Source organism: Hippopotamus amphibius, chromosome 15 (genome assembly GCF_030028045.1).
Source record: "Hippopotamus amphibius kiboko isolate mHipAmp2 chromosome 15, mHipAmp2.hap2, whole genome shotgun sequence".
NCBI lineage: Eukaryota > Metazoa > Chordata > Mammalia > Artiodactyla > Hippopotamidae > Hippopotamus > Hippopotamus amphibius.
The window spans coordinates 4,675,118-4,699,119 of record NC_080200.1 but is presented as its reverse complement, the minus strand read 5'-3'; the positions used below and the strand labels follow the sequence as shown (position 1 = coordinate 4,699,119).

Genomic DNA, 24,002 nt, shown 5'->3' with positions numbered 1-24,002 from the left:
CACTTGGGTTGTTTCCATGTCTTGGCTGTTACAACTAGTGCTGCTATGAACATTGAGGTGCATGTATCTTTTTGAATTGAAGTTTTTGTCTTTTCCAGATATATGCTCAGGAGAGGCATTGCTGGATCATATGATAGCGCTATTTTTAGGGTTTTTTTTAAAATAAATTAATTTATTAATTAATTTATTTATTGGCTGCGTAGGGTCTTTGTTGCTGCACACGGGCTTTCTCTGGTTGCTGAGAGCAGGGGCTACTCTTCATTGTGGTGCGCAGACTCCTCATTGTAGTGGCTTCTCTTGTTGTGGAGCACAGGCTCTAGGCGCATGGGCTTCAGTGGTTGCGGCACACAAGCTCAATAGTTGTGGCTCACGGACTCTAGAGCACAGGCTCAATAGTTGTGGCGCACGGGCTTAGTTGCTCCGTGGCATGTGGAATCTTCCCAGAGCAGGGCTTGAACCTGTGTCCCCTGCATTGGCAGGCAGATTCTTAACCACCGCGCCACCTAGGAAGTCCTATTTTTAGGTTTTTTAAGGACTCTCCATCTTGTTTTCTATAGTGGCTGCATCAGTTTACTTTCTCACCAACAATGTAGGAGGGTTCCCCTTTCTCCACACCCTCTCTAATATTTGATGGTGGCCATTCTGACCAGTGTGAGGTGGTACCTCATTGTAGTTTTTATTTTTATTTCTCTAATAATTAGTGGTGTTGGGCATCTTTTCATGTGCCTGTTGGCCATCTGTATGTCTTCTTTGGTGAAATGTCCATTTGAATCTCCTGCCCTTTTTTCGATTGGGTTGTTTGGGTTTTTTTTGACATTGAGTTGTATGAGCTGTTGGTATATTTTGGATATTAACCCCTTATTGATTGCATTGTTTGCAAATATTTTCTCCTATTCCATAGGTTGTCTTTTTGTTTTGTTGATGGTTTCCTTTGCTATACAAAAGCTTTTAAGTTTGATTAGGTTCCATTTGTTAATTTTTATTTCTTTTGCCTTGGAAGACTGATCTAAGAAAATTTATGTCCAAGAATGTTTTTCCTATGTTATCTTCTAGGAGTTTTATGATGTCATGTCTTATATTTAAGTCTTTAAACCATTTTGAGTATATTTTTGTGTATGGTGTGAGGGAGTGTTCTCATTTCATTGATTTACATATAGCTATCCAGCTTTTCCAGCACCACTTGTTGAAGAGACTGTCTTTTCTCCATTGTATATCCTTGCCTCCTTTGTCATAGATTAATTGACCATAGTTGTATGGGTTTGTTTCTGGGCTCTCTGTTTTGTTCAGTTGATCTATATGTGTGTTTCTGCACCAGTACCACACTGTTTTGATTACTGTAGCTTTGTAGTATGTCTTAACTCTGGAAGGGTCATGCCTCCAGCTTTGTTCTTTTTCCTCAGGATTGCTTTGGCGTTTCTGAGTCTTTTGTGGTTCCATATAAATTTTAGTATTAAAAAAAAAAAATTTTAGTATTATTTGTTTTAGTTTTGTGAAAAATGTCATGAGTAGTTTGATAGAGATTGCATTAAACCTGTAGTTTCTTTGGGTAGTATGCCCATTTTAACGGTGTTAATTCTTCCAATCCAAGAGCATTGGATATCTTTCCATTTATTTGAATCATTTTTGGTTTCCCTTATCAGTGTTTTATAGTTTTCAGTGTATAGGTCATTCACCCCCTTGGTTAACTTTATTCCTAGGTTTTTTCTTTCTTTTTTTTCTTTCTTTTTTTTTTTTTGACACGATTTTAAATGACATTTAAAAAAATTTTTTCTCTGATAGTACACTGTTAGTGTAAAGAAATGCAACCTATTTCTGTATATTAATCTTCTATGCTGCTATCTTTTCTTGTTTAGTTCATTTATTAGTTCTAATAGTTTTTGTGTGGAGACTTTGGGGTTCTCTCTATGTAGTGTCATGTCACCCGTGAATAGTGACAGTTTTATCTCTTCCCTTCCAATTTGGGTACATTTTATTTCTTCTTCTTTTCTGATGACTGTGGTTGGGACTTTGAATTCTGTGTTGAATAGAAGTGGTGAGAGTGGGCATCCTTGTCTTGTTGCTTAACTTAGCAGGAAAACTTTCAGGTTTTCACCATTTAGTATTCTGTTGGCTGTGGGTTTGTTGTAAGTGGCTTTTATTATGTTGAGATGTGTTCCCTCTCTACCCACTTTGGTGAGCAATTTTATCATGAATGGTTGTTGAATTTTTGAAATGCTTTTTCTGTGTCTATTGAAATGATCACATGGTTTTTGTCTTTCCTTTTGTTAATGTGGTGTATCACATTGATTGATTTGCATATGTTGAACCATTTTTATAACACTGGAATGAATCCAACTTGATCATAGTGTATGATCCTTTTTATATATTTTTGGATCTGGTTTGCTGATCCTTCGTTGAGGATTTTTGCATCTGTGTTCATCAAAGATAATGGCCCATAGTTTTCATTTTTTGTAGTATCTTTGTCTGGTTTTGGTATCAGGGTGATGGTGGCTTCATGGAATGAATTTGGGAGGCTTCCCTTCTCTTTAATCTTTTGGAATAGTTTGAGAAGGATAAGTATAAATTGTTTGTACATTTGGTAGAATTCCCCAGTGAATCCATTCGGTCCTGGGCTTTTGTTTCTAGGGAGTTTTTTAACCTGTAGATCCTATTTTGCTTCTAGTGATCAGTCTGTTCAAAATATCTGTTTCTTCTTGACTCAGATTTGGCAGGCTGTATGTTTCTAGGAATTGTCCATTTCTTGTAGGTTGTCCAATTCGTTGGTGTAAAATTGTTCATAGTATTCTCTTGTGATTTTTTTTTTTTTGTATTTCTGTGGTATCTGTTGTTATTTCTCCTCTTTCATTTCTTAATTTGTTTGGGTCCTCTCTTTTCTTCTTGGTGAGCCTAGCTAGTGGTTTGTCCATTTTATTTATCTTTTCAAAAAACCATCTCTTGGCTTTTGGTTTTTGTTTTAAATCTTTTCTGTTTTTTTTAATCCCTATTTTATTTATTTTCTTTCTCATCTTTATAATTTCCTTCCTTCTGCTAACGTTAGGTTTCACTTGTTCTTTTTCTAATTGTTTTAGAGGGGAGGTTAGATTATTTAGATTTCTTCTTGTTTCTTGAGGAAGACCTCTATTGCTATGAATGTCCCTCTTAGGATTGCTTTTGCTGCACCTCATAGATTTTGTAAGGTTGTGTTTTCATTTTCACTTGTCTCTAGGTATTTTCTGATTTCTTCTTTGATTTCATTGTTGACCATTGGTTTTTTAGCAGCATGTTGTTTAGTTTCCATGTGCTTACTCTTTTCCTGTTTTTCTTTCTGTGGTTGATTTCTAGTTTCATACCATTGTGGTCAGAGAAGATGCTTGAAATAATTTCTATCCTCTTAAATTTGTTGAGGCTTGTTTTGTAACCTAGTGTGTGGCCTCCTAGAGAATGTTCACTGAGCACTTGAAAAGAATGTGTATTCTGGGGTGATTGTTTTGTTTTGTTTTGTTTCGGGTGTAATGTTCTGTAGACATCAATTAAGTGTAACTGATTTATTGTATCATTTAGGGCCTCTGTTGCCTTACTGATTTTCTGTCTGAAAGATCTGTCCATTGATGTCAGTGGTGTGTTAAAGTCTCCTGCTATTATTTTATTCTTGTCATTTTCTCCATTTGTGTCTAGTAGTATTTGTTATATATATTTAGGGGCTCCCATAGTGGGTGCATATGTGTTAATGAGTGTAATATCCTCTTCTTGTTTTGATCCCTTTGCCCTTATATAATGTCCTTCATTGTTATTCTTTATGGACTTTGTTTTAAAATCTGTTTTGTCTGATATGAGTATTCTGCACCCACTTTCTTGTCCTTTCCATTTGCATGAAATGTCTTTTTCAATCCCATCGCTATCAGTCTGTGTGTGTCTTTCAGCCTTAAGTGGGTCTCTTGTAGGCAACATATTGTAGGTTCTTGTTTTATTATCCAAACTGCCACACTCTGTGTCTTCTGATCCTAGCATTTAGTCCATTGATATTTAAAGTAATTATTAATAGATATGTACTTACTGCCATTTTAAACCTTGTTTTTGTAGTTCCTTGTTCATTTCTTTTTTCCATCTCTCCTTTTTTGGTTTGATGGTTGTTGGTTTTGTTTTTGTTTTTTTTTTCTTTTGTGGAACACTTGAGTCGCTTTCTGTTTTTTGTGAATCTTATGTTTTTGATTTGTGGTTACCCTGGATTTTGAGTTTGTTGACCCATAACTGTATCTACTTGCTTTAAACTGATAGTCATGTAAGTTCAAACACATTCTGAAAGATCTACATTTTTATACTTGTCTCCCCCATATTTTGTGATTTTGGTGTCCTATTTTACATCTTCATGCTTATTCTTTTGCTGTTAATTGTAGTCGTAATTGCTTCTACACAGTTTTTTTATTTTTTAAATTCTGTATGTTGGCTTAAGTGATCTTCAGTCCTTTTCTATATCTGCCCTTCCTGTTGTGATTTTCCCTTTCTCTTAGAGTCTTGTTTCCTTTTTATTTAAAGAAGATCTTTCAATATTTCTTTTAGGGTAGGTTTAGTATTGTTGAATTCTTTTAGCTTTTGCCTGTCTGAGAAATCTATCTCTTCCTCTATTTGTTTTATTTTTTATTTTTTTGGCTGCACAGTGCAGCATGCGGGATCTTAGTTCCCCCACCAGGGATCAAACCTGCACCCCCTGTATTGGAAGCACAGAGTTTAACCACTGGACCGCCAGGGAAGTCCCTCTCCCTCTGTTTTTAATGGTAATCTTGCCAGCTAGAGTATCCTGAGTTACAGGTTTTTCTCTTTCAGGACTTTGAATATATCATGCCACTCGCTTCTGGCCTGCAGAGTTTCTGCAGCGAATTCAGCTGATAGTCTTATGGGAGTTTCCTTATAACTGACTCTTTTTCTTGCTGTCTTTTGAATCTTCTCTTTAACTTTGACCATTTTAATTATGTCTCGGTATGTGTCTGTTTGGGTTCATCTTGCTTGGGACCCTCTGTGCTTCCTGTACCTGGATATCTGCTTCCTTCTTTCGGTTTGGGACGTTTTCAGCCATAATTTCTTCAAATACATTTTTGATCCCTTTCTCTTCTTCTGAAGCCCCTATTACGTGTAGGTTGGCATGCTTTATATTATTCTGTAGAGCTCTTATGCCGTCTTCATTTCTTTCATTTGTCTTTCTGTCTGCTCTTCTCATTGGGTGATTTTCATCCTTCTCTGTTCCAGGTCACTTATTCTTCTGTGTTGCTTAGTCTGCTATTCATTGCTCCTAGATTGGTTTTTATCTCACCAGTTGAATTGCCTAATTTTGACTGGTTCATCTTTATAGTTTCTACTTCCTTGTTGCAGTGATCTGCATTTCTGTTAATCTTTCTTAACTCCTTTACCATTTTTATGACCTCTTTCTTGAACTTGGGGTCTAGTAGACTGGGGAGGTCTCTTTCATCACTTGTTCTTTTGGGGGATTTCTCTCATTCTTTCAATTGGGAGTAGTTCCTCTGCTTTTTCATTTCACTTAACTTTCTCCATGGCTGTGAATTTAGGAAGAAACAGTTATCTGCTGTGGTCTTGCAGGGGTGTTTTTATGTGGGAGTGTCCCTGTGTAGACTGTGTGAGTCCAGTATTTTTGGCACGGGGGCTGGTTTTAGTATGGACGCCGGCCACATCTTTCCTCGGGGTGTGCTGGCAGCTACGGTCTTGGTAGGGGGTTTGGTTGGTGTTGTGGCGTCCAGAGCCTGTGCTGGGGGTGTTGGGTGGGGCTTCCTCTTTGCTCCGTGGCTGTCACCACCCTGTCATGGTGGCATCTGCTCCCCAGCTATGGGAGTTGGAGTCCTGAGGGTTCAGTTTGTCCAGCATCCCTTTCCCTTGAGTGTGTGGAGGTGACCGCTGAAGCAGGTGAGGCCCGTGTGGTCACAGCGACGCCCAAAGTAGCCCAAGGTCATGTCCCTTTCTCCATGGTGTTCATCCCAGACCTAGTGCTGGACTGTGGTGTGGAGTGGGCTGGTGCTGTGGCTGCAGGAATCAGGGTGGCTGTGCTGCCACCTGGGACCTCCTAGGACCTGTCCGCCCCAGATCTGACTCCAAGCTCCACATCCTCCCACTCCACCATCTTGATCCCCCTCCCCCGGTGACACATGTCTATCCACTGATCAGTGTTTCTGTTTGGGGACACCTTAGTATACACTGACGATTCACTAGCGTTGAACTCATGGCCAACACCACTAGAATTCATGCCTGAACAGAGCTTATTTAACACGTGTATATTTTTCCATAAGGCACATCACCGCCTTCTTGCACTCAAGACTAGTCAGTACTTCAGCACTACACTCGGGCGCCATTTTCAACAGTGAAACCACCAACAAAAATGCAAAACACATAGCGCTAAATAGACCCCTTAAAAGACACCTTCACAGTATAAGCCAAAGTGAGGAGGCACCTTGTTTGACCTTCAGCCGCGAACGTGCACGTTGGGTTGTTTGAATTTGCCACTGCTCTGCGCGTTTCCAGAGGCAACTGCAAAAGCTCCAGAGGCATTAATTTTGGGGGTTACAAATGATTTTAGTGAGCAGGCAAACTTGTAAATATGGAACCTGCAAATAAACCGGATTGACTCTTCTTATATATTGAAAAACATAAAAACTTACCAAATCGATGAGGAGGGCTTTGGCCTTATCTGCACCAAACCCTTCTTGCGAGGAGAACGTCTTTGTACGTTTCTGATCGATTTATAATTTGACACTTAAAAAGGGAGACTACAAGAAAAGGGGTGCTTCTGGATATCTAGAGCCTCAAAGGACACTGGAAGTTTTTTTTCCTCCCTCCCTATTCCCCCCGCTGATACTCTTTCAGGGACCAGTACTGTGGGTGTGCTGTATCAGCTCTGGTCTGTCCATACGTGGACCGCTGGACAAGAGAGGAAGAAAGTTCTGTCTTCTTTCAAGCTGCTGCTGTCTCGGACCTTATGACGACAGCAGACTCATCTTTCCCAGAAGGTGGAATTCATCAAGAATCGCAGCTGTTCACCAGGACCGATGGGGTGCCCTGATGGTCACTGTTAATGGGTGTCACGGGCTTTGGGGCGTCAGACACGGCCCCCTGTTGGTCATCCTGATGCACCTCCACCACCACCCTGTGAGACGGGGGTCTGTTTTCACAAATAACACCCCCCCCCGCCCCCGCCAAGGCTCAGAAGGCTGAACTCACACAGCCGGTCAAAATTTGAACCCAGAACTGATTTCAGAGTCTGAGCTTCTCAACAAAGGACAAGCTGTTCGCTCTGGCCAAAAATCAGGACATGAGGTGCTGAAGTGCTTTATTGTTGGAACTTATTGGAAGGGGTTCTGAGTTGCTTCCAGGAAGGCGTGTGGGTTTGGGGGCGCAGTTCTTCTTCAAATGTGTGAATGCGTTTCTTCTCTGATGTCTCAAGTCCGTCCTCTGGGGAGGAAATAAAAAGCCAGTTGGAACCCACAAGGTCAGATCTTTCTTCTACGTAGGCAGTTTTTCAGAGACTTCCCCATCAACTTCCCCAGGAACGTGCCCTGAAGGTTTGTAGGGATTCAGAGATCTGTGATGGTCCTGTCGCGTCGAGGCACAGCATGTCCGAGAGGGGGTACCTCATCAACAGATGGAGGGCGAAGAGACTGACCCACAGGGAATCTGGCTTCTTAAAAACACGAGAGACTCAAGTCCCTGCCCAGAGCAGCAAATCACATTGCAATGGGGTCTTCCTCTCGGAGGCTGGAGAGAAGAGAAAGACAAGTTATCACGTGGGGATCCTTGGTATGTGTGTTATACGTTGACTGCCTGAGACCCCACAAGGTACTGTAAGGGGGAAACACTCCAGAATGGAAATACTCCACTTAGAAATTAGAGGAAAAAACGGAATCCCTCTCCAATGAACTTTATTTTTTAAATTGATTTATTTGGTTGCACTGGGGTCTCAGGCAGATTCCTTAGTTATGGCATGAGAACTCTTAGTTGTGGCATGTGAACTCTTAGTTGCAGCATGTGAACTCTTAGTTGCCGCATGCATGTGGGATCTAGTTCCCTGACCAGGGATTGAACCTGGGCCCCCTGCATTGGGAGTGCAGAGTCTTAACCACTACACCACCAGGGAAGTCCCTCCAATGAACTTCAGAGAAGCACTCTCCAAGAGAAGTATCATGTGAGCCACTGACGTAATTTAAAATTTTCTAGTAGCCACACAAAAAAGGAACTGGTGAAATTGATTTAGGTGCTATGTTCAGTGTAACCCAGTATGTCCTGAAGAATATCTTTCCAACATTCAATTGATATTTTAAAATATGAATGAGATTTTTATATTCTGTAATTTGTACCCAGACTTCAGATCCCAGTGTGGGTTTTACACCTACAGCACATCTCAGTTCAGACAGGCCACATGTGGGCCAGTGGCTGCCATACTGGACAACACAGGTGCAAAGAGGGTCCACCTTCCACCTCCACATCAGTGTCGGATGGTCTGTTTCTTACCCAATCGCAAAGTGAGATTGGAAATCCTGCAAAAGATGCAGAACGATGAATGCACTGTGTTTAGCAGCTGGGCTCACCCGCGAAACTTTGACAGATGAAGGTGCACAGGAGTTAAATCAGTTAACAATGAAGAAAAGAAAACAGATCTGGTGGCGTTATGGGCTGGCCTGTGTTCCCCTCCGCAAATTCGTATATTGAAGCTCTGACACCGAGGACCTCAGGATGGGAGTGTATCTGCAGATGGGGTCTTTATGGAGGTCATCAAGTTAAAATGAGACCATTCCAGGGGACAGCGATCCAATAGGACAAGTGTCTTTGTAAGAAGGGGAAATTTGGACACAGATGCAGAGAGAAAATGGCCATCTACAAGCAAAGGAGAGGGGCTTCAGAAGGAACCAGCCCAGCCAACACTTTGACCTTGGAGACTTCCAGCCTCCAGAACCTTGAGAAAAGAAATTCCTGTTGTTTAAGCGCCCCCCCTGCCAAGTCTGTGGAACTTTGTTTAATGGCAGTCCTAGGAAACTCATACAGGTGTGTAGGCTGCGGGCATCGGACAAGAATGATTTGACTGCGAAAGGGTTACAACTGAACATGTGTCCTCCTCTCTGCCCGCACTGTGCTTCTAGCTGGGTTTCCAGAACCCTACCAGTGACTGCTGGCATCACGGGGGCTCCTTGTGAACAAGACCCGGGGGAGGGAAAGAAAGAGAAGAGGGGCGGGTGGAAGAGCTCAAGTCTCCATCCCTCACCCCCCAGGATGGGCAGACACACCTCATTCCTTGGGTTCCCGGCCAGTAGAACCTCCCCCACCCACAGTTTCTGACAAAAGGACTTCTCCAGATAAGCCACAATGAAACATTTGGGCATTTCACAAAAAGCTCTGGTCCTGGATGGGAAGACTGCCCTGCTCCCTCCACGAGACAAGTGGAAAAGGCAGGAAGAACAGCTAACAGAGTTGGCGGCCGAGGAGGAAGGAGTGTGCGCGCCCTGCTGGGACCCGGGTGGAGCCTGAGCTCAGGGCAGACACTACCCAGAACCCGCGCAGCCATGCACGTATGTGCACACGCGGGGCCCCTGCGGTTCCACTCAGGGACCCACCTGCTACTCTGGGAGACCACCTGTGCTGGACTTGTCTGAGGCACAGCCCAGCAAAGCCAGTCTTGCCATCAGGGCAGCCGGGAGCAGCTCCACGAAAGAAGTCACTGGTAGAGGTTATCGATTTGCTTTTTGTATTTCTGAATTATGAAATGTCTTTTAATCTTTGTCGTTGGACCTGCCGACAAAGGAGAAACCGGTTCAGGTGTGGGGATGCAATAAGCGTCCACGTGCCCTGGGCATGACCAGGAGACAGGGGTTGGGCTGGTGGCCGGCTGTGCCCTTGACTTTCTGGGGGCACTGCCTTTGCCATCCGCGGGGATAAGAGACTCGCTACCTTGTCCTTGGGCCGTGGTGAGGATTCCGTGAGCTGGTAGGTGGAGAGCACGTGGAGCTCTGTGCCTGATACAGGAAGGACACCCCACCACCACCACCGATTTTATAGGAGAGGCTCTGAGAGGGCCAGTCACTCCGAGGTCACCCAGCAAGTACATGGCGGGGCGAACGCCTGAACCAGGAGTTGTTTCATCCGCAGTTCAGGATGCTCTGTAGGCTCCGGTCACCATGGGGTTTGGACTTCCCTCCAGGTGTCCCGGACACCCCCCACCTGCCTGAGGATTGCGTTTCCAACTCATAGGGAAAAAGACCGGGGCTCGGAGGGACAAGTCACTACTCAGTGCTGCAGGCCCAGGATGTGAACCCAGGTTGTTCAAGGCCTCATGCCTGCTACACGCCCAACTTCCTGCGATCCACGCTGTTGGGAATACAGCTGAGCCAGCCCCGGGGGGACATCAGGAGAAGGCAGGACCCCACCCGACCCCTCCCCTCTTGGGGGGAGGGGGAGACAGGCAAAAATAAACTAATGCGTAGGGTACTTTCAGACTCTGATGTGTTAGGGAGGCAGGAAGACAGAGCAGTATGATAGGTGTGACTGTGGACTACAGGGTTGATGTGTTAGGAGTGACAGTAAGCTACTGTGGCCAGGATGGTCAGGGAAGGCTGCTCTCAGGCGGTGGCCTTTAGGGTAAGACCCGGACAATGAGAAGGAGCCTTTCGGGCAAAGAATTGAGGGGGAAGAGCATTCCAGGCAGAGGAAGCAGCAGGTGCAAAGGCCCTGAGGCAGGATGGTGCCTGGAGAGTTGTGGGAACAACGGGGAGGCCTGTGCATTCCAGGTGGAGGAGGCAGAGAGAGGATGGCAGGAGAGAGCGCGTGTCGAGCCATTGTAAGGAGTTGAGATTTTATTCCCAGCGTGGGGGCTGTGCTGCCCTGGGGAGAAGGGGCTGTGTGTGTGTGTGTGTGTGTGTGTGTGTGTGTGTGGTTGGGGAGAGCTGGATACCAGTTAGCTGGTAGTGGCCACGTCCCGCTCCTGGTCCACGGCTGGTCCCACAGACATTCTGACTCCCAGGAAAAAAGACACGTCTCTTCAGAGCCCACAGTGGCCCTGGACACTAGCAAGGGACCAGCCTCCAAGTGGCAGGGCCACCAGCTCTCCAGGCCACTCACCCAGCTCCCCGCCACTGATGGAAAAGTCCTTCTCCAAGATGACCCACTTCTGAATCTTCTGCGCGTTGGAGATGGCTTGCTCATTCACAGCATTTATGCCTTTCTGGATGGCCGTGTAGACCAGGGGGTCTCGCAGCTCCAGGATCTCGGACACGGTGGACGCCTGGCTGCCTGTGTCCCGGCAGAACTTGATGGCCTCCCAGGTCAGTTTGTCCAGCGGCTCTCCGGTCGTCTTGTCGACCTCACACTGCCCCGAGACACCCCTGTCACAACACCCAGCATGCAGCCCTGAGGACCAGGAAGCGGATCCCTCTCCCCAGAACACCCACGTTACCTTCAGCGTCAGGAGAACACCCAGGAACTTGGCCTTATCTCCCACTATCATGGCATGACTGATGATTGGAATCTTCCCCTTAACCAGGTTCTCGATGGGAATGGGGGCCACGTTCTCGCCACCGGCAGTGATGATAATTTCTGAAACAGAGCGTGGCTGGGGTGTGGGTTCAGCCATGACAATCCAAAAGCCCTGCCCCTTTGCAGACAGCAGAGCCCAGAGGTTGGCACCAGTGACCACTCACCTAGAAAACCCCAGAAGCAGCAAGGACCTCTGCCCACGGCCAGGACTCTCTCCCTGTCCGTCTCCAAGCCACAGACCCAAAGTCACTCTGTCCCTCCTCCCCGTCTTCTTCGGAGTCCCATTAAGCACCCAAGTCCTGGGCATTCCACTTGGACAGCATCTTATGAACTCCTTGCCTGTTTCTTGGTCCCCCATACCCTGTTCCAGGCTCTCCAGTATGTCCTGCTCGGAAGATAGTCAGATACCTCTGACCACGCCCTCTCTTTCTGTTTCCTGCTGTTCCCATCCTTTGGCACCTCCCAAAGACCCAAAGTCCAGGCTGACCCTGAGGGTGTGTGTGACATCCCCAATTTTGGCAAGGCCTAAAAGAATTGTATCACGTTCTCCCCCCTAACTATGAAATTCTTCAGGAGCCCCTCCTCCTGCCCCAGCCACAATCTTTACTTGTTCTTTCATCCTGGGATGCTCGCTGCTTCCTGTCCTACCCACCCAAGCTCTCTCCATTCCATCCCGTGATCTCACAGTTGTCCTTGCTAGGGTTGTTAGAGCACTAGTTTGATCCCGTAATGGACATCTCTGTTGTCATCTGCCCAATGACTCCTCCTTCCTGTTTCTTTAGGGAGCTACCCTCCCATATTTATGTGGTTTTGGGGGCATGGGCTATCAGGGTGAGCATGTGACCAGGGCTGACCAGTCAGCACATTCCATCCTCTACAGTGATTCATTCTGAGATGGGATACTGACCCAAGAAGACCCAGTGAGAATCAGGCCTAAAACTTGCTGACGCTATCGGGAATACTACACTCTTTCTCGTCCCTTTGGGGGTTAGGATGAACCTAGACTGTTGGAGCCATCTTGTCACCAAGTTGGAAAAGCCTATTTAAGAATGGCATCAACACAGAGGAGAGCTTGGTAACAGAAGGATAAAGAGATTCCTTGTGATGTCATTTTGGTACCTGGATCCAGCCATGCCTGAAGCATGACCTTTTGGACTTTTCTGGTTTTGCGCCAACAGCTTCACTTTTTCACTCAAACCTGCTCAAGGAGGGTTTTCTGTTGCTTATCATGGGAATAATGCTAACATAGCCCTCTTCTTGAAGAGTTACTGCCTATGTCAGCCTCCATGCCAAATGCTCTGCATCAGAGGTTGGCATGGGCTGAATCCCGCCTTCTGCTTGTTTTTGCATGGCCACGAGCTAAAAATGGTTTTTACTTTTATGTATTTATTTGTTTATTTTTTTCGTTCAGACAGCTGCTTTTCATTAACAGATGTGATCGTGACATTTCTGTCACAGTTTTTACATTTTCAAATGGTTGGAAGGAAATCCAAAGAAGAATAACGTCTGCGATACGTGAAAATCCTATGACATTTGTATTGGCACACGGCCACCACCATCGGTCTGCACATCATTCTACGGCTGCTTTTGTACCACAGCAGCCAAGTGGAGCTGAGTGGTACAACAGAGACCCTGTGTCCTGCGTAGCCAAAATACTTACGAGTGGGCCCTTTATGGGAAAAGTTGTCTGATCCCTGTTCTACGTCATTTCATTTTATCCTCATTTAGTCATTATAACTCTGCAGTTACTGTTATCTTCAAATGACAGGGGAGGGAGCAGAGGTTTCAGGCCCAGCATGGGCTTCTTTTCCAGCTCCATCCTGCAAAGGGCCAAATCCTGGGCACAAGGATAGAGCTAGGGTGCGCGGACTGCGGTGTCCCTGTACATCTGTGTGAGGCCCCCCGCCATGAAGGGTGGGGGCTGGGAACCTTCAGTGTTCAGGGCGCGCCTGCTTGCAGGAGTCCCCTGCAGAGCCCAGCCCCGGTACCTTTGATGCGGCCCGTGATAAAGAGGAAGCCCTGGCTGTCGACGCGGCCCAGGTCCCCGGAGTGGAGCCAGCCCTCCTCGTCGATGGCCTCCATGGTGGCGTCCTCCCTCTCCAGGTAGCCCATGAAGACGTGCCGGCCCCAGAGGCAGATTTCCCCAACGCCATCCTCGGTCTGCTGGTACAGCATGTTCTTACACCCATCCACGACTTTGCCGGAGCTGCGGGGAGATGGGAGGGAGGAAAACTGAGGTCACCCACCCAGGTCGGCCCGGGTCTGTGGCCCAGGCAGCTGACCCTCTGCTCAGCTGGCCTGGGCTCAGGCTGCCGCTGCACCCTCCCCAGGACCCGGTGGGCACGAGGAGGTGTCGGCCAAGGAGAGGGGAGGGCGTGTCCAGTCAAGTGAGTCGAATTCCCAGACACTTGGTGAACTGGGAAACCTGGCAGAGGTATAGATTGTCTTACTATTATTATCAATTATTATTAGGAATTTTAAAAATTTATTGGAGTATAGTTGATTTACAGTGTTTTATTTTCAGGTGTACAGCAAAGTGAATCTAGATTGTTTTTATCTTCACATAAATGGGAGAAGGACGAAGTGCTCCTGGCTTAAAAACAGCAACAGGGAGTTCCCCGACAGTCCAGTGGTTAGGACTCCATGCTGTCACTGCCGGGGACCCGGGTTCAATCCCTGGTTGGGGAACTAAGATCCCGCAAGCCACGGCCAAAAAAAAAACAAAAACCAAAAAAACCACAACAAAACCCCTTCTAGAAAACAGGTTTGTCAACCTGAAGGAAATGACCAGGACAGCTGATTTTAAGTAAATCAACGAACCAGAATCTCTTTAGAGGTTAAAGTTACTTCCACAAGGCAGAATGGCACTGGCTGAAATTTGGATTTTCATGAAGTTCCTTTCACTAGTGATACTACTTGAGAGGGTGGTTTTAGGATGAGGAAAAGGAAGTATTTTCTTACTGCTTTGCTGAGGTCTCTTTTACTGGCAGTTAGAAGGGCCAGTGGTCTTAGAGTTAAGTGTATGGATTCCCTTAGTTAGCAAGAGGAAAAAGAAGACAGGCCTGAGAAGCTTAAAATGTACAGGGAGCCTCCTTATGACTTCCCCATTAAAAGCATTTCTAGGAATGTGGAAACACTCAGAAGCTATTATACAACTTTGATGAGTTCAGCGTGGTAAAGATAAAAAAAAAAAAAATTCTGCACAGCAAAAAACACCTTTTTAAGAAAGGACCACTCTTTGGTTTTGAGAAAAACTCCAGTGCGCATCTGGGTTCTGCAGAAAACAGACCCAGATGGGGTTACAGACTGGAGAGGGGGAGATACTGATGTGCAAAGTAAAAAAGTAAGAGCCAGGAGACCGTTTTGCCAGGTTGGGAAGACTGAACTTAGTTTTCGCTAAGGTCAAAGGCAGCCGGAACCTGGCTGAGCACAAGAGGAGAGCGGGGCTTGCAATGTGACGGCATGGCGGGGGTTCAGGAAGGGACAAAACCAGGAGGTCCTGTGAAGGAACACGGCTCTCCGACTCCAAGCGGAACTTGCCTTTGGTGTTCTTACTGTGTCAGTATCACTGGGTTCCATCCTACAGCCAGAGGTGAGCTGAGCTTGGGAGAAAGCTGGGAGGGGCCTGGGGGCGTGTCTGAGATAAAGCCCGGTGGCGATGAAGGGTCCCGAGGTCTCAGGAGGTGAACCTGGGGTGGGCGAGCCTGGGGTGGGCCATCTGGAGGCAGAGCTTGCAAATGACAAGCAGGGAGAGTCCACAGAATGTTTGAGAGCCCTTCCCCCTTTGTCCGCAGACTCTCGGACAAACTGGGGCTTCCCACAGTCATGAAGATCTGGGGCTCGGAGGCTGGAGAACCGGGGTCATTCTGGAGGCGCCGAGTCAGGATTCATTTTAGCCCAGGGGCCCGCCAACCCTCCCATCTTAATCCCTTTGATCCCCTATGGCTGGAGGACCAGAAGTCTGCCCAGGAGGCCAGTACCTTCGAATCCTGTAGTTCTGCATGCTGGACGCGGAATGGGGTCCTGAGCTTTCGCTCATACCGTACGCCTCACCTATAGGTATGTCCAGGCTTAGAAAGAACTCGGCAGTCTCTTGGTTGAGGGGTGCGGCCCCACTGATAAAAATGCGGCAGCGTTCCAGGCCAAGGGAGTTCTTGATTTTGTTGAACACGAGGGCCTTTGCCATGTGGTAGCTCATGGGAATGTCATGTCCCCTATGAACACGGACGCCAAGGAGAACTCTATAGCCATGAAGCCACGAGGAGGCTGATGGGACCCAGCAGGAGAACACTGAGCCCGCTCACCCACTGCCCTCCATGCCTGGCCCCGCTGGACATGCCACTTACCCCAGCATCCTTTTTGAGTTGACCTTGAAGCCAATATTTCTTGCCCATGAAAACACCTTTCTCCTCAAGCTTGAAGATTTGCCGACAGTTTCCTTTACCTTCTCATGCATCTTTTCCCAAATTCGGGGCACCCCTAGGAAGGCGGTAGGCTTTACCTCCTGCAAAGTGTTGACCAAAGTGCCCTGCAGGGCACAGAGCTGGTTAGCCACACCTGCACCCCAGATGTTCATCTCTCCTCAGCTCAGCCCAGGAGAACCTTCTTTTGGCTTATTGGACCAGGGTGAGCACCTGCCCTAAGGGAGCCAACCCATTGGCTGGCCAGTGGCCAATCAGATTGTCGCACTCTCCCTGGGGATTTGGTGGACAGCACAGACTGGTAAACTATTTTTGGAAGGCAGTGTGACAGTACTAGTAACATTTTAAATGCAACTTGGCAGCTTCACTTCTGTGGGTGACAGAATTCAGCTGAATGAAAGATCAGGTACACAGAGAAGAACGTGTGAGATATTCACTGCGCATCGTTTTGTAATAGGATGGAAACAGGCTACATGGCCAATGATGGGGGATTGGCTAAAGAAACTGTGGCGCAAGCATGCAGTGGAGTGTTATGCAAGATTCTCCCCCAGATTGATCTATAGGTTCAGTGTAATCCCTATCAAAAATAGGCAAGCTGTTTCATTGACAAGCTGATCTTAAGATTTATGTGGAAATGCAGAGGACCTAGAATAACCAAATCAATTTTGAAAAAGAACAACCAAATTGGAGGACTTACTACCTGGTTTTGAAACTTGTTATAAAGTAGGGTGATCAGTTGTCCTGATTTGCCCAGAACTGGAGGCATTCCTGGAATGTGGGGGATTTTCCCTTACGAAACTGGGAAAAGCCCCAGGTAAACAGGGACAAGGAGGTCATGCTACCATAAAGCCGGGAAAATAACGTTGGTGTGGTTTTGGTGTCAGGATAGACATAAAGATTGATGGAACAGAACTGAACATCTGGAGATGAATCTACATTTATCACCAATTAACATGCAATAAGAGTGTCAGGGCAATTTAATGCAGGAATGGACATCTGTATCAAAAACAAAACAAACAAAAAAAACACGAATGTTTAGCTAAATTAGAGCCTTCTTGCCAAACACAAAAATTACCTCAAAACAGATCACAGACCTAAAAGTAAGAGCTAAATCTAAAAAACCTCCAGAAGAACACATGGAAGAAAATCTCTCTGACCTTGGAGTGGGCAGTGATTTCTTACAAATGACACCAGAAGCGTGAAAGAAAAAAGTACATTGAAGAGTTAACACTCATTAGAGGTAAACACTTTTTGCTTTTCAAAAGACACTGAAAACGAAAAGAAACACAAGAAACTGAGACAAAAAAAAAATGAGGAGACAAGCCGCAGAACTGGAGGAAAGTATTTGCATGTCATATATTTGATAAAGGATTTGTATAAAGAACGCTTAACATTCAGCAATAAGAAGACATAAAACCGAATGTTTAAATGGGCAAAAATTTGAACAGATATTTTTCCAGAGAAGATATACAAACAGCCGATAAGCACGTGAAAAGTGGCTCACCACCATTAATCATTCGAGAAATGCAAATTAACATCAGAGATACCACTTCACATCCACTAGCATGGCAGTAATAATAATAATGATAATAAAAACACGTGTTGGTGAGGATGTGGAGAAACTGGACCTCTCCTACACTTCTGGAGGGGATGTAAAGTGCCACAGCCACTTTGAAAACAGTCTGGCAGTTGCTTAAAATGTTAAGACAGGCACTTCCCTGGCAGTCCAGTGGTTAAGATGCCACGCTCCCACTGCAGGGGGAGCAGGTTCAATCCCTGGTTGGGGAACTAAGATCCCACGTGCCGCGAGGCACGGCTGAAAAAAAAAATGTCAGGACGGGTTTGCTACCTGCTTGATAATTTTAAAGTTTTTGACAATATTAGGGGTTGATAAGGATGTGGGAGGCTGGTAGGTTCTCAGGCCCTGTAGGCGAGTGTGTATACATTATGTATTCAGCCAGCAAATAACGCATTTATTTACTGTCTACTGTGTCTCAGACAGTGAGCATGGGGCATGTGAGAGTGCCCGAGAGGGGCCAGGGAGATATTTAAGCAGGGAACTAAATGACACGGAGGAGCCAGCCGTGCGAAGAAGAGGAGAGTGAGCATTCTAGAAGGAATTACAAGGGCCCTAAGACTTAGCCTACGGGAGATTAGCCTGGATCACCCAGGCTGGCCCAGTGTCATCACAGGGGTAGGAGGGAGGCAGGAGGGTCAGAGAGGTGTGACGACGGGAGCAGAGGTAGGGGTGTGTGTGAGAGAGAGAGAGAGATCTGAAGATGCTCTGTGCTCCTGGCTTTGAAAATGGAGGGAGGGGCTAGCCACCCAGTAACATAGGTGGCCTCTAGAAGCTAAAAAAAGAAAAAGGCAAGGAAATAAATTCTTCCCAAGAGCTTTCAGAAGGAACACCGGCCAGCTCATGCTTTGGTCTTATCCCATTGAGACCCATTTTAGACTTCGGGCCCCCAGAACTGTAAGGGAATAAATTTATGTGGTTTTAAGCCACTAGGTTTGTGGTCATTTGTTCCAGCAATAAAAGGAAGCACATACGGAGAATGTAGCTGAGGAAAATTCCAGAGTTCTTTTCTGGCTCTGTTACGTCTACAAGGTCAGGACACATAAGAACCCTTTCTTTCCCTTACTTACCTTGAAAAACCTACCAAAGATGAAGTCCAGCTAAATGAAGAAGCAACCCAAAAAGGGACACAAGGACCTTAGAAAACAGAGGATTCAGGACAGGCGTGGGAGGAAGGGACATCCCTGTGTGACAGCTTGTAGAAGACACTGTTGATGTCCTGTTCAGATCTCTCATGGTCCACAGCTTCCCTCTTCTTTAAAGAATTGCTTTCATTCAGAAATGTCTGGGAAGTTATGGACCCCCATGAGTGCATAAGCCTATAGCCAGTGACTGTCTGAGATGAGGGTACAAAAAGCCCAGGCCCTTTGCCTCAAAGCAGTATCACTGCGGTGCCGTTCATGCTTCAGAGATTCCCATGGGATCAGTTTGAGTAAGGGCAGTTCCACCTACACACCAGCTGAACTTACATCTTTTCTTCTTCCCCTGCCCTGTCCTGCTCCGCTCACTCCCTTACAGTTTTCACCTGAGAGCTTCTGCTCAATTAATTACAAAAATCTCCATCCCATCCCAGGTTCTGCTTCTAGGGGGGCCCAATATAGGACAACCTAAAGCAACAGCCAGTCCTGCTTAGGGCAGAAGAATGGAGTATTGGATATTAGAACATTTGGGAAATATTGGTAAGCATGTGACAGTTGAGATGATGGGTATGCAGAAAACTTCCACCATATTGGAAAAGAAAGGCAACTGTTAACTCTGGGAAAAAACAAAAGGTTGTATCAGACAAGAAGTGTGATCATGTAGTAAACTACTTGGCTGCGTTAACTAAGAATTATTTTCATTGAAAGGATGGGAAAGGAGGAAGTGAGTGAAGATGGGGGTGTAAGGGGATTAAATCCTTGCCGATTGCAATAGAAAGGTAATAGATGATATTTAAACGTGTTTGAGTCAAGAAAAGTGTTACATATTTTTAAAAACCTGGAGGTAAATGCCAGAAGAAATCTCTTGAAAATTCTAGAGAGGTTGCCTCTGGAGGGTGGTTAGGACACTGCTGTTTTTCAAAAGAGGTCCAAAATCCTTTATTTCAAACCCTTGGGGCCAGATGTGTTCTGCAATTTAGAGTTCTCTGGCCTTCAGTAAGGTAATCTGGTGCTTATTTCATTTGTTATGTGAATCCTGCAGTGTTGTCTGGGTGAGCCAGCTGAAATCCATCACGTTAATATTTCTGTAGATACACCTATTCCCAATAAATGGGATAAAGTGAAGACTCCAAATAGCTTCACATCAACTCAGGTCAGATTTTTACTGCCAAAAACATTTGGTTTGGGGAGCTTTATGGAGTTGGGAATACTGACTTAAAAAACTGCACACGTACATGCACATTTCTGCCTTCAATACCATTCACGTCTTAGTCATAGGTGCAGACTGTTCAGTGTACAGTCTGCACAACCATGGATACCATAACTTGGATAAAGATAAAAACTGAAAGAAGGCGGGTAACTGTTTCAAATGCTGCTCATTGGGGGCATCAGATGAGGATAGAGAAGGAACCCCCGTAGCTGGGTCTCGACAGAACCATCCACGCGTCCGGGCTGCCCTCAGCCTTAATACCTTGAGCGCGTCTGGTTGAGCGAAGCAGATGAAAGCCCCGACCTTCATGGGTATCCAGACATCCATCATCTGAGCTGCGATGTGGCTGAGAGGAAGGTAGCTGACCACCACCTCCTGCCTCTCAGAAGCAGAAGCCAGATTGAAGTTCCTCGCCACCGACCCCGCCGTCCACGTGATCTAGAACAGAAGTGGAACTTAGGATCCAGCTCAATCCAGTGTGTCTCATCCTCACCGGAGGGCCGTTTAACAGACACAAAGCAGCCGCTTAGGCACTGCTCCTGTACTTTGCAAAGACTGAGTTACTTAGTCCTCATCTTAACGCACTGGGGTTGATAACTGTGATTTTCTCCCGATCTGTAAGATGGGGAACCAGAAGCACAGAAAGGTTCACTACCTTGCCTGAGGTTAGGAGGAGCTGTAAAATTCAGTGGGCAGCTTTGGGGGATTAGCAGGTGCCCTAGGGTCCAACAACAGACCCTAGAGTCAGAATGGCTGTTGAGAAAGTCAGAAATCTGAAGGATTCAGTAGGGGTCCCAGAATCAAACCCTGAGTCCTCCATTTACTAGCCGAGTGACCCTGGGCTGTTGCTTAAAGTCCCTTGCAACCTGTATCTGTTCATCTGTAAAACAGGCACAGAGGCGCCTTGTGCCCAGTGTAAAACTGTGAAACCATCACTGTCCGACAAACAAAAATGCCACCCATAGTCCCGTGGCATAAATACCCCAATTAGTATCTTAATGCTTTTCCTTCTCCAACACATACAGTGATATAAAGTTTTAGCATACCTTTAGTTTTGCAATCTGTATTTTTTACTGCTGTCATAAATCTCTGGCCAACAGTCGCTTCATTAATCCAGCCACACGGGCCTCTGCACTGTTCCTCCAACATGTCAGGCAAGGTCCTGCCTCAGGGCCTTTGCACTGGCTGTTCCCACTGCCTGGGATGGGCTTCCTCCAAATGTCTCTACAACTGACTCCTTGGATGTGAAATTTCTGGTTAAATGTCCCCTCCTGTCTCATACCACCCGAACTGAGGTTCTCAGCATCTGTCTAATCCTCTAGGTACCGCTCACCACAACCTGAGTGGTTTTATTTGTTCATTCCCTGCCTTCCCAAGGGCCACCATTGGGTCTGTTTTGTTCATAGCTGTTTGCCCAGCACATAGTAGGTGCCCAGCAAGTTTTTGTTGAATGAATGAGGAAAGAGAAGGGACGTTTAAGTGCAATGAAATATGCAAAGCACTTGGCCTATAGTAAGCCCTCAAGATTCATCCCTCTTTTTTCTTTGGGCCTCAGGATGGGGGGAATTTTCCTTCTGCCCCCACTCAGAGTGGCCTGAGGAACCCAGCACCCATTTGTTGAGAAAAGGGGTTAGGTGTGTGTAGACCATGGTTTACAGTGGTTTAGACACTCCTGGGTTCTCAGATCCTGGCTCAGACCTTTCTTTGCTCTCTGACCTTGCTCAAGTCATTTCCCCTCTCTGGGCCTCAGTTTCCCCATCTGTGAAAGGGGTTAATGACACATCGTACTTCGTGGAGTTTCTGTGAGGGGTCACGTGTGTTTATCTTAGCATGGCACAGTACCCTATTAAAAACAGGAGAAACTTTGAGCTGTTGATGTATGCTGAGAATATGGGACTAGCTTTGACTTCTTGCTATAAAAGATGATGATGATAGTTTTAAAAATAATAACAGACGACAACAACTCGGCTGTGTGCCAGGTGTTGCCCTGAGCATTTCATGGCTGTGTGGTAGGTTACAGACTGCTGCAAGTTCTCTGCCACCCCTGCCATTCAGAGCTGGAGTCTGTTCTCCTTTCCCTTCGCAGGGTGAGTCTAGCGACTGGTTTTGACCTACAGAGTGGAGCACCATGTAAACTTCTGACGTTGTACCCTGATAGACTGCAGCTCCTGCCTTTGTATCAGGGCATGCTTGCCCTCAGGGGGAGCCAGCACCACGTTGAGAAGTTTGACAGCCTCGATGCCTCCATGCTGTGAGGAAGCCCAAGACCCACGAGACGCGTGAGTGAAGCCCTTCTTGGATCTGCCTGCCCAGCCTGGGCACCAGCTGAATACAGCTGAGTGACCCCAGGTGACACTGTGTTTTAAGTCAGCTAACACACTCTCGGTGATTTTTGGTTTTTTTGTTTTTCTTTTTTTGTGTTTTTTTTTTAACATTTTATTTATTTATTTACTTATGTATGTTTTTATTTATTGGCTGCATTGAGGCTCTGCTGCTGTGTGTGGGCTTTCTCTAGTTGTGGTGAGCAAGGGATGCTCTTTGTTGTGGTGCATGGGCTTCTCAGTGCGATGGCTTCTCTTGTTGCAGAGCACGGGCTCTAGGCACATGGGCTTCAGTAGTTGCAGCACATAGTCTCAGTAGTTGTGGCTCACAGGCTTAGTTGCTCCATGGCATGTGGGATCTTCCTGGAGCAGGGATTGAACCCATGTCCCCTGCACTGGCAGACAGATTCTTAACCACTGCGCCAGCAGGGAAATCCACTCTTGGTGTTTTCAGTTGCTAAGTTCTTGAATGGTTTCTTACACAGCAGTAGCTAACCGACACAGTATAGGAAACAACTTAACCCTCCTAGCAGCTCTGAGAAGTAGCAGCCATTCTTGTCTCCGTTTTACAGATGGGCAAACCGAAGCCCAGAGAAGTTAAGGAAATCTTTTCAGGTCACATGGCTGGCAAGTGGGAGAGCCGGGATGCAGGTACAGGCAGCCTCGCTCCGGGGCTTGGCTTTTGTCAGCCCCCTGGGAGGAGGTAATCTCACCAGCCAGGAAGCCCCTAGGAGCGTGGACGCTGGCCAGGGTGGGGTGGGGTCCTCATCAGACTCTCTTCATTCGTTCAGGCCACAAAGTGGGTTGCATCCCCCTGTACACCCAGCGCCGGAGACACAGCAGGGACCCAGGCAGAGCACCCCTGCCCTCAGGCGCTGAGGTCCATGATAAACACGTGAGTGTAGAATATGTCAGTGTAAGAAAAACAGTAGCCAAAGGGAGATCGGGGACTAGCGGGGTGGTATATTTTTGTTTGCTATTTTACTTTATTTTATTTTTAATAATTTTTTTTTTGGCTGCGTTGGATCTTCGTTGCTGCACACATGCTTTCTCTAGTTGTGGTGAGTGGGGGCTGCTCTTCGTTGTGGTGCGTGGGCTTCTCAGTGCAGTGGCTTCTCTTGTGGAGCATGGGCTCTAGGCACGCAGGCTTCAGTAGTTGTGGCACACGGGCTTAGTTGCTGCAACACATGTGGGATCTTCGTGGACCAGGGCTTGAACCCACGTCCCCTGCATTGGCAGGCGGATTCTTAACCACTGCGCCACCAGGGAAGTCCTTGTTTGCGATTTTAAATGTGGAAATCAGGGAGGGCTTCACGGAGGCAGTAGCATTGGAGCAGGGTCCCGGAGAAGGTGAAGGAGCAAGCTGTCTGTGTCTCTGGGAAAGAGAATTCCATGCAGAGGGAACAGCCAGTGCAAAGGCCAGTGTGTGCTGCCAGCTATTAAGCTGGGCTGGTGGGGAAGGCTCTTATACAGTAGAAATGCTTCCTTGTACTTATTTTTTTAATTTAAAAAACTATTTATTTACTTATTTATTTATGTAGGCTGCATTGGGTCTTCGTTGCTATGCGTGGGTTTCCTCTAGTTGTGACGAGTGGGGGCTACTCTTTATTGCAGTGCGTGTGCTTCTCATTGCAGTGGCTTCTCTTGTTGCAGAGCACAGGCTCCAGGCGCTTGGGCTTCAGTAGTTGTGGCATGCAGGCTCAATAGTTGTGGTGCATGGCCCAAGTTGCTCCGTGGCAGGTGGAATCTTCCGGAACCAGAGATTGAACCTGTGCCCCCTGCGTTGGCAGGCGGATTCTCAACCACTGAGCCACCAGGGAAGCCCTGAAATGCTTTATT

At 46.5% G+C, this 24,002-nt stretch overlaps 1 protein-coding gene and 1 non-coding gene across 2 annotated transcripts in view; both read right to left on the bottom strand.

Annotated features, from left to right (window-relative positions):
* Window positions 1-8,037: 8,037 nt before the first annotated feature.
* On the bottom strand, window positions 8,038-8,110 carry TRNAG-CCC (transfer RNA glycine (anticodon CCC)). The gene has a single exon. It is a non-coding gene; the product is annotated as a tRNA-Gly (tRNA).
* Window positions 8,111-9,682: 1,572 nt separating this feature from the next.
* ACSBG2 (acyl-CoA synthetase bubblegum family member 2) overlaps window positions 9,683-24,002 on the bottom strand; it is a 29,843-nt gene continuing 15,523 nt past the window's right edge. Inside the window, exons 7-13 of the mRNA XM_057708222.1 lie at window positions 20,104-20,280; window positions 15,843-16,024; window positions 15,477-15,710; window positions 13,485-13,702; window positions 11,417-11,556; window positions 11,083-11,329; window positions 9,683-9,756 (exon numbers count right to left, since the gene is read on the bottom strand). Coding sequence (XP_057564205.1) covers window positions 9,683-9,756; window positions 11,083-11,329; window positions 11,417-11,556; window positions 13,485-13,702; window positions 15,477-15,710; window positions 15,843-16,024; window positions 20,104-20,280 — 1,272 coding nt within the window. The remainder of the gene's footprint in view (window positions 9,757-11,082; window positions 11,330-11,416; window positions 11,557-13,484; window positions 13,703-15,476; window positions 15,711-15,842; window positions 16,025-20,103; window positions 20,281-24,002) is intronic.